Here is a 16485-nt window from a genome sequence, read left to right as displayed (position 1 = left end):
GAAATGAGGCGTATGTTGATTGGAGATATTACATCTCATGTGTAGCAGCTCGCTTTGGAGCTCATGCTTTTGAGGATCCGCTTGCAGATCTGAGGAATCTCAAACAAAAAGGTACGCTACAATCATACATGGATACTTTTGATGAGTTGTATCCGAGAGCTAATATAAGAGAGGATCAAGCACTTAGTTTTTTCTTATCTGGACTTATTGATGAACTACAAATGCCAGTGAGAATGTTTAAACCTAAGAGCTTGGCTGAGGCTTACTCATTAGCTAAATTGCAAGAACTAACGGTGAAGGCTTTAGGAATTAAGCCTAAGGCGATACAGAGTAATGTGTATTCTAATAGCAGTTATTACTCGAGTAGTAAGCCTCTGGCAGTCACCACTAATAGTAAACCTGTGGTGAATACTAACAATTGGAGTGGAGGTAATAAGGAGCCTAATCGTTTGGGTGGTGTTAGAGCTAGCACTAATCTATCACCCAAAGAAATGGATGAAAAAAGAGCTAGGAAGGAGTGTTTTTGGTGCACTGAAAAATTCACTCCTAATCATCAATGTTCTAAGAGGAAATTTTATGTTATACAACTGATTGAGCTGGGAGACACAGCAGAAAGTGAGGAACAAGCAGAATGGGCAGATGAAACAAGGGATGGTGAAGAACCGGATCTCCAGCTGTCTTTACATGCTGTTTGGGGTAAGAACGGGCCTCAACTGATGAGGATTAGGGGAATCTGTCAGAAAAAGGCTTTAAAGATCTTAATTGATACTGGGAGTACTCATAACTTCTTGAGTTCCAGAGTAGCTAAAAAGATTAAGTGTGAACTCACTGCAGTGACCTCTAAGGCTGTAGAGGTTGCTAATGGACAACTACTGCAATGCAATCAGAAATGTAGTAACCTTGAGTGGGAAATGCAGGGAGTAACATTTCAAGCTGAGGTCTATCTTATTCATTTAGAAACTTATGATTTGATATTGGGTGGTGCTTGGTTGTCTACCTTGGGTGAGATTACATGGGATTTCAACAAGCTGACTATGCAATTCAAATTATCTGGTGCGGTTGTGAAGTTGCAAGGAGAGCTATGGTCACCAAAATCTGATCAATTACATTGTTTACATATCTGCAACCTGCAAGAAAAAGATGAAAATGAAAGAAAGATCAGCCAGCTGATGCCTTCAATAGAAGAGGAAATTTCCTTCTGTTATGAGATCAGTACAGAGGAAATATGGCCAGAACTTAAACTGATATTGGATGAGAATGAAGCCATATTTGCAGAGCCAAGTTCATTACCACCACCGAGGGAGCAAGATCACAAAATCATTTTGAAAGAGGGGTCTAATGCTGTCCACATAAGGCCCTATAAATATGCTTCCAAACAGAAAGATATCATTGAAACTATGATTGATGAAATGCTGAAATCTGGAATTATAAGGCATAGTGAGAGTTCCTTTGCTAGCCCTATTGTTTTAGTCAAGAAGAAGGACTCATCATGGCGCATGTGTGTGGATTATAGAGCTTTAAATGCTATCACGGTTAAGGATAAATATCCTATACCGGTTATTGAGGAGCTTTTGGATGAGTTGGGTGGGGCTACTTGGTTTTCTAAAATTGATCTACGGTCTGGCTATTGGCAAGTTCGAATGAGGCTGGAGGACATCCATAAAACAGCCTTCAAAACTCACTCCGGTCACTATGAATTTTTAGTGATGCCATTTGGATTAACAAATGCTCCGGCCACCTTTCAAAACTTGATGAATTCTGTCTTCAGAGAGCATTTGAGGAAATTTATTCTGGTTTTCTTTGACGACATCTTGATCTATAGCAAAAGTAAGGAAGACCATGAGTTTCACTTGACGGCTGTGATGAACTTAATGAAGCAGCACAGCCTTCTAGCTAAGAAGTCTAAATGTAGTTTTGGGTGTAGAAGGGTGGAATACTTGGGCCATGTCATTTCTGCTGATGGTGTTGCTACTGATGAAGCCAAGATAGCAGCGGTTAAGAATTGGCCAAGACCAAAAACGATTAAACATGTTAGAAGCTTCTTGGGTTTAACTGGATATTATAGGCGATTTGTATACAATTATGGAGTCATTGCTAAACCATTGATAGAAGTGACAAAAGGTGCTGCATTTAGTTGGCCTGAGGAAGCACAAGAGGCTTTTGATAAATTAAAAAGTGCTATGATATCTGCACCAGTTTTAGCTTTACCCGATTTCTCCAAGGAGTTTGTAGTTGAAACAGACGCATCTGGGGTGGGTATTGGTGCTGTACTAATGCAGGAGAAACATCCTATAGCTTTTATCAGCAAAGCCTTAACTCCTAAACATCAAGCCCTGTCTGTGTATGAAAAAGAACTCTTGGCTATCTTGATGGCAGTAAAAAAATGGTATTACTACCTGCAATGTAGGCGGTTTATAATCCTAACTGATCATCAGAGCCTCAAATATTTGGTTGAGCAGAAGTTGACAACTCCAACTCAACAAGCTTGGATGACAAAACTGATGCAATTCGATTATGAGATAAGGTACAAGAAAGGATGTGATAATGCCGTGGCTGATGCCTTATCTAGGGTGCCAGAACCTATGATATTTGCTCTAACTTCTCTTATAATTCCCTTGGAATTAATTGAGCAGATTAAGGAATCTTGGAAAGCAGATCAACAAATTCAATTAATTTTGAATGCAAAACAGACTGATACTACTTCTCACCCTAAATTTAGCTGGAAAAATGATGAGTTAAGGAGAAATGGCAGACTTGTAGTTGGAAATGATGTATTCTTGAAGGCCAAAATTCTGACTATATTCCATGAGTCTGCAACAGCTGGCCATTCGGGTGTGTTGGGAACTTACAAGAGGATCTCTGCCTTGTGTTATTGGCCTAAAATGATGAAGGATGTTAAAGAATTTGTGAGGATGTGTGTGACTTACCAAAGATATAAACCAAGCACTACTTCCCCGGCTGGATTACTTCAACCCCTGCCTATGCCTGCTGCAATTTTTACTGATATCACTATGGATTTCATAGAGGCTTTACCTACTTCGCATGGAAAAGACACTATATTTGTGGTGGTAGACCGGTTGAGTAAGTATGCTCATTTTATGGCTTTGTCCCATCCTTTTACAGCCAAGAAAGTAGCAGAAATATTCATGGATTTTGTTTTCAAATTACATGGCATGCCTGCTAAAATTGTGAGTGATCGAGGTGCTGTGTTTGTGGGAGCTTTCTGGAAGGAGTTTATGACTTTATTGGGTGTGGAATTGCTATATTCTACAGCCTATCACCCTGAGACCGATGGACAATCTGAGGTTGTTAATAGATGTTTACAATGTTATTTGAGATGCTCTATGGGAGAGAAACCACATTCTTGGGTTCAATGGCTGGGATTAGCCGAATATTGGTACAACACTACTTATCACTCGAGTATTCGGATGACTCCCTTTGAAGCATTATATGGATTTCCACCTCCTTTACATGTCCCATACCTACCTGGGGACTCAGATATTGAAGCTATAGACATTGCTTTGAGAGATAGAGAGGAGATGATTGTCATACTAAAGAAAAATATTGAGAAAGCTGCAGCAAGAATGAAGAAACAAGCTGATCTTCATCGTTTTGACAGAGAGTTTCAGATTGGTGATTGGGTTTGGCTGAAGCTTCAAGACTATAGGCAGAAATCTATTCGGGGCAAACACCACAAGTTCGAAGCTAAGTTTTTTGGACCATATCAGGTCGTGGATAGAATGGGGAAGGTAGCTTATAAGCTGAACTTACCCTCATCAGCTGCTATACATGATGTCTTTCATGTTTCATTACTGAAGCCCGCTGCACCCCCTCTCGGGCCTATTTCAGATCTACCATCTACATCTCATATCAATGATGCTATACCACAAGCGATTCTGGATAGAAAAATGGTGAAGCGACACAATCAAGCGGCTACAAAATGGCTGATCCATTGGAAAGATAGATCCCCTGCCGATGCTTCTTGGGAATTCGCGGACGTGATCACCGAGCGTTTCCCTTGGTTCCTTGAGGACAAGGAACCTTAAGTCGGGGGTATTGTTGCATGCATGATCATTCATGCGTAAAATGCATGCAACACAAGATAGCGAGCTATAAAGGAAATCGTTGGAAGTTGGGAGTTAAATAGGAGTTAGTTGCTGTGTAACTAACTCAAGCCAGCTGGCAATCACCAAGTGAGATATGACGTGTTGCAGCCAATGAGAGTCGAGCACGTGGATGTTAGTTAGTTAAGTGAGCTAAGATGAAGAGTATAAGTAGAGGAGATGCTTATTTCTTTCGGTTATGTTGAGTATAGTGTTGAATTGTAAATCGGAGCTTAGATCGTGGATCTAGTTCCTCCTCTTCGTTTGATTGTTCTATCGTGTAAACTTCTTGTCGATTCAATAATACGATCTCAATTGTTCATTCAAGAGTTGTTTTGCGTATTATCGCTGAGTTCGGCAATGCCGAACTAAGAGAGGAAGATCGAGAAGAAGTCACTGAGTTCGGCAGTGACGATCTAAGATAAGGAGACCGCGAAGACGTCGCTGAGTTCGGCAGTGACGAGACCGCGAAGAAGTCGCTGAGTTCGGCAGTGGCGAACTAAAATAAGGAGACCGCGAAGAAGTCGCTGAGTTCGAAGTCACTGAGTTCGGCAGTGACGAGCTAAGATAGGGAAGCTACGAGCTCGGATCGTAACAGAGTGAGAGAGAAAGGTTTGTGGGGATTGTAAAGAATCTACATATATCGATGATCGAAAGAAATGGCGAGAGGAATGAATGAGCGCTTAATCGCAATAATGCTGAAGGCCTCTCTGTATCTCTGTTTGTGCGACTGCGCGCGCATCTGCGCTTCATTTGTTTCTTATTTTTGTTTTCATTTAAGCCATTCTTAAATTTCAATATTTACATTTGGAGGAAGAATGAATTTATTTTCCTACGAGTCCCTCCATTCTTTATCTTTCGTTTCTTTTTCTCTACAATTTAGTTCGTTTTTGAATGAATAACAATTTCAATAATAATTGTATGCAGTCTACGTCTATTATAATGGTACATCGCTATCCATGGATCAGTAAATTAAAAGGCCTTCCAAGTAAAGATAAGTGAAGATGAAATTTCTTTTAACGTCGTTATCATTTAAATTAGATGGAAGTAATGACGGCTCCCGTCCTGGATGTGCTTTTAGAGTGTCCACAATGGTTAGTGTTGCCCACGGTTCAAAAACCGCCGGTTCCGGTTCGGAACCGCCGGTTCCGGTTTTGTCGAAGGTGGAACCGGAACCGAACCGTGAGGCTATTTCACGGTTCCGGTTCCGGTTCGAAAACCGGCGGTTCCGGTTCCGGTTCGGAACCGCCGGTTTTTTCGGCGGTTTAGGCGGTCCGGTTCGGAACCGGCGGTTTCGCGGTTCGGTTTTTTTTTTTTTTTTTTTTGAATTTGAAATTTGGATTTATATAACAAATTGGAACAAGACAATGTATAATTCAAATAGAAATACGACGAATAAGGAGAAAATGATATCAATTTTATTGAGTTTGAGTTGTAACGGACAACGATACATTACAATTTACAATACATATACATAATACATCTACAAGACTACAACTACAAGTATACAAGTATACAACATACAACAATGTAATATAATAAGAGTAGCACTTGCGTAATTAAATGGAAGCACGATAGCACAAATGAGAAATTGGAGACAAAGAGAGAGAATTGGGAGATTGAAGAGAGAAACTCTTATGGAAGAATTCGAATTTGAAAAAAAAAATTTGAATATTCGGAAAACCGGCGGTTTTGGCGGAAAACCGCCGGAACCGCCGGTTTCCGGGCAAAACCGCCGGTTTTCACGGTTAACCGCCAAAAAACCGCCGAAACCGGCCGGTTTTGCAGCTGAAAAGCTGCCGCCGTCGGCCCCATCCCCGATGCCTTGATATACGCGCCCGAACCGGCGGTTTCGCCGGTTAACCGCCGGTTCCGAACCGTCCCGAACCGCCGGTTCGGTGACGGTTCCGGTTCGGAATATCTTGAACCTGAACCGGACCGCGACCCGAATTGCGACGGTTCCGGTTCGGGAAAATTGCGACGGTTCCGGTTCGGAACCGGAACCGCCGATTCCGGTTCGGCGGTTAACCGCCGGAACCGGAACCGGTGGGCATCTTTAACAATGGTGGCCCTCGAAGGCCACCAAATGTGGCCCGGCCACTATTCGTGGCTCTCATGTGGCCCTCCGCAATGGTAAAGTAACAAAATTAACAAGGGCCACAAAATGTGGCCCTCTATAAAAAAATTAATTAATTTTTTTTAATGTTATTTTTAATTTAACTATATTAAATTTTATTAGACTTTAAATTTATGATATTTATAAATTTAATTAAAATAAAATAATTTGGATTGTAAATAAAAAAATTTACAACCTAAAACCAAAATGTAACAAGAACTTCGTTGTATTATATTAAAATAGGAAAATTATACAACGAAAGTTTTCTAATTTAAAAATTTTAAAAATAACAACCCGAAAACCCATATCACTCTGCGGTGCCCCTTCTACGGTTCCAGATCTCTTCAACCATATCAGCCTGCAGTGATGTATGCGATATTTGGCTCCGCATATCGGTGTACCGCTGGATCAAGTATTCATTACTACGTAGTACACCCATTTGCAGGGGCTCCATGGCAATACCCGAGCTCGAACTAGCACCATCTTCCGGTGTCCATCGCTATGCAGCAACTCCTTCGTCATCTATTATCATATTGTGCAATATGATACATGCAGTCATGATGTCTGCGACATCATTTTCGTGCCATTGTCGAGCCGGGCACCGTATAATGGCCCATCGCGCTTGGAGTACACCAAAAGCTCGCTCAACATCCTTCCTAGCACCCTCTTGTTTTTTCGCGAAGTAGGTTTGCTTCGGCCCAACGGGTTGTCGGATCGTCTTCACAAACAACGGATTGGAGGAAAATGGAAGTAAAATGGAGTTGAAAAAATGGAATGGAAGTGTACTATTTTATAAATAATTTTTGAAATTTAAAAAAAAAATTAAATTCCGCGGCCCAGCCGCGAATGGCGGCCCGCTGCAGTGGAGGGCCGCGGCTCACACGGCTCAGCCGCGTGAAGGCCGCGGCTCGCCCTCGGCTCTCGGCCCTGCGCCTCGCCTCTCGGCTCTCTGCAATGGGGGGCCGCGCATCGAGCCGCGGGCCGCAGCTCCCCATTGTGGACACTCTTAAGAAAGTTTTGCAATCAAATTATCGAACCTTTTAATATGTTTTTAAGATGTTGAGATATTGACAGTATGTTTGGGCAAAATCGATTCACTTTCATCCAACCCAAACCACAATAAATTAACTGCATGTGATTCAAGTACAATTCAATGGACACTATTTCAATTGCAATTTAAAGGACAGTATATGACACATTTTTTTAGTTCTATAATGAAATACTGCTTTTAATTAGGAGAAAACATAAAATATAATTACGGGGAATGAATTTAAGAGCATTATAGCATACAGCACATTATGTAAAAATCCATTCCCTTTTTATATTTGCCACAATTAAATATATAATGTAAGGTTCAATAATGGCGACATTGATGTATACACAAAATTTGAGCGGTAAAAGTTATATGCGTATCAAAAATATTCTTGTAAAAAAGACAAATTCTTAGAAGTCAAGCTTATTGGTTGAAATGTCTACAAAAAAAATGAAGTAATTACCAAATTATAGTGACATGTTGCTTCAAAAAAAAGAAAGAAAAAAAAAGCACAACATTTATTGTGCACAAAAAATTATATTCTATTTTATCTTATGTTCAAAAAAATAGTCTTATCTTTTCATTTTTTTTGTCCATCCATCAAAATTAGCTTCATTCTAAAATGGAAAGTTACTCTAATTTGTTATTCACTTTTTATCCTTTTCTCTTCTATTTTATCTATATTTTCTATTTTTCTTTCTCTCGTATTTTACTCACTTATCCCTTTCTTTTTTAAAACTCGTGTTAGTCCATAAAAGTATTTAAGTGGATGAAGGAAGTATTATTTATTCCAACTTAAATCTTTATTTTAGTAAGTGTATAGTAAGAGATTATATAAAAAGAGTTAGTATGATAGATAAAGCCCTCTCAATCAAAATCGATGGGCCAAACCAAACCGGGCCGAATCCCCTCCCAAATTAAGAGGAGGCAAACACCATTATAAATACATGGGAGTTCAAATAGGATGATTTTTATAGGTTATTAATAGAAAAATCCATAAATATAACTAATATCTAATTAATGATTTTTATATTAATTGATCCAGTTTCATTTATTTACCGATTTCGCAACAACAAATGATAACGTGTTGAAAGGCCTTTTTTCTTATTCAACTTGTTTAATTCCATGATTTACAGTCCTTTATATAGGATGTACTCTATACATAATGAAGGTAAGATTTACCCTAATTCCTAATTGCCTATTACATGGAAAGTATTAATCACAATATCAATCTCATATTTCTTTGATTTGTTCCCTTATAATTTGATTTCTTTCCAACACTCCCCCTCAAGTTAAGTAAGGGGATCGTCCATGCTTAACTTGCCCAATACTTCATGAAAGCTTCTCGAGTCCACTGCCTTGGTCAGAATATCTGGCAGTTGATCTTCGGATCTGACAAATGGTAGTTCCACGACCTTTGCTTCTATGTTGTCTTTGATGAAGTGTCGGTCTATCTCAACATGTTTCGTCTGATCATGTTGTACTGGGTTTTCGGATATACTGATGGCTGCCTTATTATCGCAGAACAGTTTGCAAGGTCCCAAGGGCATCAACTCCAACTCGGTCATTAACCGTTTTAGCCACAGAATCTCCGTCAATCCACTTTTAATTCCCCGAAATTCCGCCTCTGCACTTGACAATGCTACCAACTTTTGTTTCTTGCTTCGCCAAGTAACCAGGTTGCCTCCAACAAATGTAAAGTACCTTGCGGTTGACTTTCGATCATTTGGGTTTCCTGCCCAATCTGCATCTGTGTACCCACATATGTCCATATGTCCATGTTTCTCGAACATTACTCCATGTCCTGGTGTTCCCTTCAAGTACCGGACGATTCGTATTGCCGCCTCCCAATGGGCTGCCTGAGGCTTATGCATGAACTGACTCACTACTCCGACTGCATATGCTATATCGGGTCTAGTGTGGGATAGGTAGATCAGCTTTCCGACTAAGCGTTGGTACCTTGTACGATGAGTGGGTTCTGCTCCTTCTACTATTTGCAAACCATGGTTCTGGACCATAGGGTGTCTGCCGGCTTGCAGTCCAACATTCCAGTCTCTGCTAACAAGTCAAGGACATACTTCCTCTGATTTATGAAGATTCCCTGTAGAGACCTTAGTACTTCTATCCCAAAAAAAATATTTCAGTAATTCAAGGTCCTTCATCTCGAATTCCGAGAAAAGATTCTGTCTCAACCGTTTGATTTCCTCTTCATCATCACCAGTGAGGATCATATCATCAACATAGATGATAAGACATGTGATCTTCCCTTCCCTTTTCTTCAAAAACAGAGTGTGTCTGAGTTACTCTGTTTGTACCCGTACTTCTTCATCACCTCGGTAAACCTCCCAAACCAGGCCCAGGGCGACTGCTTCAAGCCATATAACGTTTTCTTAAGTTTGCATACTCTTCCACCTTCAAACTCCGCAGAGAAACCTGGTGGAGCCTCCATATAGATCGGTTTTGAGAGTTCACCATGTAGGAAATCATTAGTGACATCGAATTGGTGTAGGGGCCAATCCTTATTTGCCGCAATAGAGAAAAGGACCCTGATTGTGTTCATCTTGGCAACTGGAGAGAACGTCTCGGCATAATCAACTCCATAGGTTTGAGTGTACCCTTTTGCTACTAGTCTGGCCTTATATCGCTCAATTGTCCCATCTGGTCTCCTCTTAATGGTGAAGACCCATCTGCACCCCACAGCTCGCACGCCTTCTGGTCTGGTACATACTTCCCAATGTTTAGCTTTTCATCAGTGCCTTCATTTCCACCATCATCGTCTTTCTCCAATGAGGTATTTGTATTGCTTCTTCAGCTGTTTGAGGGATCTCTTTTTTTTCTTCTTCTTCTTCATACAGGGCTGTTGTGAATGCTTTAGCCATTTCTACAAGATTGGCTTTGGCTAGGTTTGCCATCGAGTATCTGCTTTTGCCCCCAATCTTTTCTGGGCTGTATCTTTTAGGTGGAACCCCTCGAGTGCTTCTGGGGGAAGAATGTATCGGCCAGTGTCCCCGTCAATAGCCGTGACCTCATCTGTCTCAGCAAGGTCAGAAGTAACAACTGTATTTTCAGGAGTAGCTTCAGAGTTTACCTCGGATATCACTGGAGAAAGATTGGTCTGAGGCATGGCTGGTTGAGGGGGATCCACAGTGGATGTAACGTGCTCGGCGGTGGCGCTAGCTTGTTCTGTTAGTTCCGCGTCGGAGTTGCTTGATTGGGGCACCAACCAACTTGGAGGTCCACTCATATCCCTTAGGGTATTCCTACTCTCCCCTTGACCGCTAAGTTGGGTTTGATAGAAGTATTCGCACTCAAGGAAGTTACAATACATGGTAGTGATTATTTTCCTAGAGGACGGATCATAGCATCTATACCCCTTTTGATTAATCCCATATCCCAAGAAGACACATTTTACGGCGCATGCAGAGAATTTAGTACGCTCATGTTTTGGAATATGCACATAGACAGAACATCCAAAATTTTTTAGTGGAAGGCTAAATGGTTCAGGCACTTTTTCTAGTTTCGAGAGAACTTGAAGAGGTGTGGCCATATCAAGAATTTTTGAAGGAAGACGATTAACTAGGTACACCGAGGTAGCCACTGCTTCAGGCCAAAGGAATTTTGGAACTTTTGAATCAAAAAACAAGGCTCGAGTTATTTCAAGAAGGATCCTATTTTTCCTCTCGGCTACCCCATTTTGTTCTGGTGTATATGGGCAGGTGGTTTGGTGAATTAACCCATTCTTCTTGAAAAATTCTTCCATGTCTTTATTAACAAATTCCCTCCCATTATATGACCTAAGAACCGGGATAGTTTTATGAAACTGTGTCTGAATCATTTTGAAAAAAATTGTAAATTTTTCGAAAACTTCGGATTTATGCCTCAAAAAATATACCCACGTCATCCAGTGCAATCATCAACAAATAGAAGAAAATATTTAAAACCATGATCACCAGTAATAGGCGCAGGGCCCCACACATCAGCATGAACAATGAAAAAAATATCTTTAACACGTGTATTACTGGATTTAAAGGATTGTCTTTGATTCTTAGCCAAAACACATGACTCACAAGAAATATCTTTAAGATGCGAAAATTTTGGAAAAAGTAATTTGAAATAACCCGCGGAAGGATGACCCATTCGACGGTGCCACAACCAAGCTTCTCTATCGGCAGATCCGTGAGCAAGCATCGCGACGCCCCCTTGGTGAGCTATCTCATCCACATAATAGAGTCCCTGACGCTCAGTGCCACGCCCAATTATCCTCCTCGTCTTGATATCCTGTAAAACACAGAAATTTGGATGCATCAATAAAGTACAATTCAATTCCTTCGTCACGTGACTAATAGACATTAGTTTGTGAGACAGTTTGGGCACATAGAGACAATTCTTAAGTTTCAGACTCGGGGATATTTCAATAGTCCCACTCCCATTCACAGATGTCAACTCCCCATCAGCGGTTTGAATTTGGCTTTTCGTTGCATCATTAAAGGTAGTAAAATCTCTCTTATCATAAGTCATAGTATCTGTAGCTCCATAATTAAATATCCACTCACTACTAGTATTACCCTGTAATTTTTTTGCCATGCACGCAGTATGGGTGTTTTCAAGAGGTGCAAAATAATTTGGGTCAATAAATGATTTTTCTGAAGCTGAGTGGTTTTTTTTCACATTTTTAACACCTCGGGGACTCAATTGCACAATTATCCTATCATGGGGTATCTTATGCAATAAATGAGAGTAGAGGGTAAAAACGGGATTTAGTATTTTTGAAGGATTTAGTGGCAGGGACTAAAATAGGGTTAGGGTTTTGAGGCCCCAACCCTTTATCTCCATACGACCCGCCGTCTCCAGCAAATCCGCCTTCTCATCGTCTGAAATCGGCGATCGCCGCCGCCGCTTCTCCGATTGCGCCACCCCTGTTCTCTTGTTGGCCGTGGGTGTTGGCGGCCTCATGGTTGCCCGCTCCGGTCGCCGGGAACAACCCTCCCCCATTCTTTGTTACTCCAATCGCCAATTTCGCCTTGGCTTTCTGGTTCTCGTCCCACCACTCCGGGAAGCCGACGAGAAGGAAGCATGTTTCTTTGGTGTGTTTGTGCTTCCCACAATGTGAGCACCACAGTTTGAATTTGTCCGGTTTAAATGGTCGGCGATTCGAGGGGTTCGGTGCTGATTTCGAGTCGCGAATCCAAGTCCGATACCGCCCGATGATGTGTTGTCGTTGGTTGCGCCGGCTGATTCAGAGGAGATTGCCGGCATGATTTTAAGCCAGGCGGTCTCTCTCTTTATCCAGCCGTATATGACCTCGGCTGAGGGCCATGGTTTTTCCTTGAGCACTTCCCTCTTCATCTGATCGTATCTCGGGTTGAGTCCGGTTAGGAACTTGAATAACCGACGGGTTTCGATATATTTCCGGAATCGGCTAACTCCCTTGTCACAACATGTGACCGGCTGTTCTTGGCACCGGTCTACGTCTATCCACGTCCCATGTAAGTGTCACCAATAAGTCTCCAAGGTTTGTTCTCCTTGCTTGACATTCTCTGCCTTTTCCTCCAGGTCGAAGAGTAAGAATGGGTCGGATGTGCTTTCGAACGTTACGGCTAGGCTTTTCCACAACGCCTCTGCCGTTTGGTGATGAGCAAAATCGATGACGATGCCGGTCTCGATGTTGTCTAGGATCCACGAGAAGACGATTAGATCGGTCTCCTCCCACTCCGTGTAGTCTGCCGCCCCTGGTTCGGGTGGTGGCGGATTGCCGTTGATGTGGCGGAGTACCCTTCTACTCCCAATCTGGATCTTCATTAGCCGTGCCCATATCGAATAGTTTGATCCGTTGAGCTTTGCGACAACTGTTACATTCTTGCTGACCCTTAGCTTGTTGTCGTTTGAGATTTTGGGTTTGTCGTCGTCGACCATGGCTTAATTCTGCCTTAGGTCGAGAGAGGTATATTTAGACTGTGATGAACTTGTTTCTGAGCCTTTGCTCTGATGCCATGTTGAAAGGCCTTTTTTCTTATTTAGCTTGTTTAATTCCATGATTTACAGTCCTTTATATAGGATGTACTCTATACATAATTAAGGTAAAGATTTACCCTAATTCCTAATTGCCTATTACATGGAAAGTATTAATCACAATATCAATCTCATATTTCCTTGATTTGTTCCCTTGTAATTTGATTTCTTTCCAACATAACGTTATCGTGTAAATGATTCAATACACATATCTAAGAATTTTTTTATGTATATATTATGCTGTACTATTATTTATTGTAATATAGTTAAAAAACATGCATACTATGTATATTTTGCTGACGTGTTAACATGTTTATCGATGATTAGCCCCACAATTGTTTATAAAAGGGGTTGTTTTTTTCTACATTTAATTTAAAAATGACTGAAAAACACATTTGCATCAATGTGGTGAGAAATGATACATACGGCGCACTGTAGTTGGAATTGTAGCTTCACTTCTCAAATCAACCCAATTCATATAGAAATGATGAACCTTCAAATTTCTAGACAGTCAATGCATCATATGCATTTAATACTCTTATCCATTTAATACAAGGACAACACATGGCCAATTGATACATACATTATCATTTAATTTATCTATATTTATTATTTACACACATATACACCTTGCATTCATTATGTGCAGAAGAAAGCACCTATATTTATTGCACATGACACATACACATCTTTTATCGTTTTGATCACTTCATGTCTTCTACAGTGTATGCCTATGTGCACGCAATATGGTCCTAATTTAATGCAAGAATCTTAATCATAGAAATAGATTCACTTCATTTTTATTTTTTCACCAATTAATATTACTAGTATTGTACCAATGTAGACTCTTCATAACTAGCAATTGATTTCTCATGTTTCTTTTACATTAATATAGATAATGTATACGAGTCAGTACGACTTATAATTAAAAAAAAAAATTAGTAGGAGTACTTCTTATTTTACAATAAGAAATACAAATAATGAAATCAGCTCGGTATACTCAAATAAACACGATATACCGAATATTCAGTGTTTTTACGGTACAATAAGTCTGATATATCAATATTTTTGTATTTTTCATATTCAGTATTCTAACACATGAAGATCATTATTTTGTTTTCTTATACTAGTTGAATGACGTTCATCACACATACATAGTTAATTGAATTTTGACATGTACATATGCAAACACTAGTTAGTTGACTTTAAAATTCATAATATTTGGTTCTACTCTGGACCTGGGACAGGATGGTCCTATTAATCTCTTTAGTCTGATTGTGCCCTTAATTTGCTTTATGTCATTGTATGTGGACTGCGCATAATTAATTATACAACTTCTACATATTCTTTATACAAAAAAACCGATGTTTATCTATTTAATTTGCCTATTCTTCATTACAATAGCTAAATTTATTTTGATTCAACGGGGATTAAAATATGATACTATATGAATATGAGACACATACAAGATTTCATGTAAAAAGATTGTGGCGGCTACAATAAGCACATCATGAATTACATATACAATTTAGCATTAAATTAAAGTTATGAACTACAAAGACTTAGTTTATCTAACCCAAAACAAAAGTGGCAATTAACATAGTATTTAATTTCTACTTGTACACAATATAGGATTGCTCTAGCTAATTTACATATGAATAGTTTAATTATTCCATAAAATTGATGAAGCTTAGTTGTGAATCGGAGGTTTTCTTCTTGCCTGAGAATAGTCCATTCCGGCTATGTCTAGTATACCCGGATATGTCTCGTCTGTCGCCAGCCGTTGCTCAGCCATGGATGATGAATTCACTTTTGTAGCTGATTTTTCTCTGTTGGTGTTTTTCTCATTCTGTGCATGAGCCACAAAAATCATGTATAGATAAGGAAGAGAACACAAACATCTAAGGTCATTTTTCTCCCATTAAATCATGTATGGATAATTGAGTAGTATATTTCATGTGTTTAAGATTGAGAAACTAACCAACCTTAGCAATGGTTGCGGTTGTTGGAATCGGAGATGTGATCATTAGTTTTCTAGCTCTTCCTGCAAACAAGATTGGGTTAAATTAACCCATTAATAATAGTAGTAACAAGGCTAAAATGTTATCTTGGTAACTGTACAAAATAACAGACATTCTAAGGCTCAGAAATCTTGATAACTATTGCTCAAGATAAGCTTTATTTTCTTCTTTTCTACCTGAGAAATTCTTGCTTTCCCACACGCTGTTATCGACATCTTTGTCAGTCTTTTCCTCGAGAGTTTTCTGTAGCACAAGAGAGCAAGATTTTCTTTATTAATCAGTATGAAACCCAATCAAATCTATTAAGTGACTCAAAGTAGAAGAGAATTAAATACTTACATGGCTCATGAATTGCTGACTACTATGAGTTATACTTCCTTTTCTGATCACTCCCATACCTTCACAGTATATAACAGCAACAAATTTCAAATATATTAACACGAAACGAAACTCGAGAAGATGATTAAAATTAGTGACATAACATACCATGAGCTTGATGAATGATGAGAAGCAATAGGAGTAGCAGAGATATGGCAGTCTTCATAATTGCTTGTTTAGGAGAGAACAATAATTTTATAGGACAGTGTTCAGATTTAGAACTATCTTAAATGAATCAAGATTTGGAATGTGGAGGAAGAATATGTCTTACACCTTCGACATATATGACAACAAGCCAGTCTCAGATCTTTTGTTTATATACACAAACATGTTACATCGCCAAATCCAAAATGTGCAAGACCACAATGGTCCCATTCTAGTTCCTCAATGATATGACATGATTTTAATGCTATTTGGACACGTATATATCATATTTTTTTTTATTAATGTTGTTAGATTTATTGTTCAGTTGATTAGTCTTACTTTGAAAAGTGACACTAAATTAGCGAGTTGAAAATTCCTGATAAGGTATAGTTAACAACTTAATGTTGCTTCAAAGTCGTTTTCTTATGTGGACAAAACTGAGATTGAGGGCTCCATTCCCTTTGAATTTGCAAATATTTCATTAAAAATTCCAAACAAGAATGCTTGGTGTGAAGTGAAAAGATGGTACCAGCAATAATGCCTGAAATATACCTCAATTTCATAAGAGTTACTTTCTATTACCAACCGCATATTGGTTGAGATGGTTCATGCAATTGGATTTGAGTCTTGACCCACAGGGCTTCGTCTAGAATATATGCACCATTGGACTTCCAAGCGCAC

General features: G+C 39.6%; 2 protein-coding genes across 2 annotated transcripts; both read right to left on the bottom strand.

Annotated features, from left to right (window-relative positions):
* Positions 1–12745: 12745 nt before the first annotated feature.
* On the bottom strand, positions 12746–13165 carry LOC121749135. The gene has a single exon (XM_042143733.1). It carries the CDS (start codon positions 13163–13165, stop codon positions 12746–12748), a length of 420 nt encoding a protein of 139 aa, XP_041999667.1.
* A 1548-nt stretch (positions 13166–14713) lies between these two features.
* On the bottom strand, positions 14714–15932 carry LOC121747511. The gene is made up of 5 exons (XM_042141564.1): positions 15769–15932; positions 15622–15680; positions 15459–15525; positions 15247–15305; positions 14714–15110 (listed from the first exon to the last, which is right to left on the bottom strand). Exons 1-5 carry the CDS (start codon positions 15824–15826, stop codon positions 14952–14954), a joined length of 402 nt encoding a protein of 133 aa, XP_041997498.1. The 5' UTR covers positions 15827–15932; the 3' UTR covers positions 14714–14951.
* Between the last annotated feature and the right edge of the window lie 553 nt (positions 15933–16485).

The sequence above is a fragment of the Salvia splendens genome, chromosome 9 (genome assembly GCF_004379255.2).
Source record: "Salvia splendens isolate huo1 chromosome 9, SspV2, whole genome shotgun sequence".
In the NCBI taxonomy this organism is placed as follows: domain Eukaryota; kingdom Viridiplantae; phylum Streptophyta; class Magnoliopsida; order Lamiales; family Lamiaceae; genus Salvia; species Salvia splendens.
The sequence above is the reverse complement of the archived record's forward strand: the minus strand, read 5'-3'. Positions and strand labels throughout refer to the sequence as shown.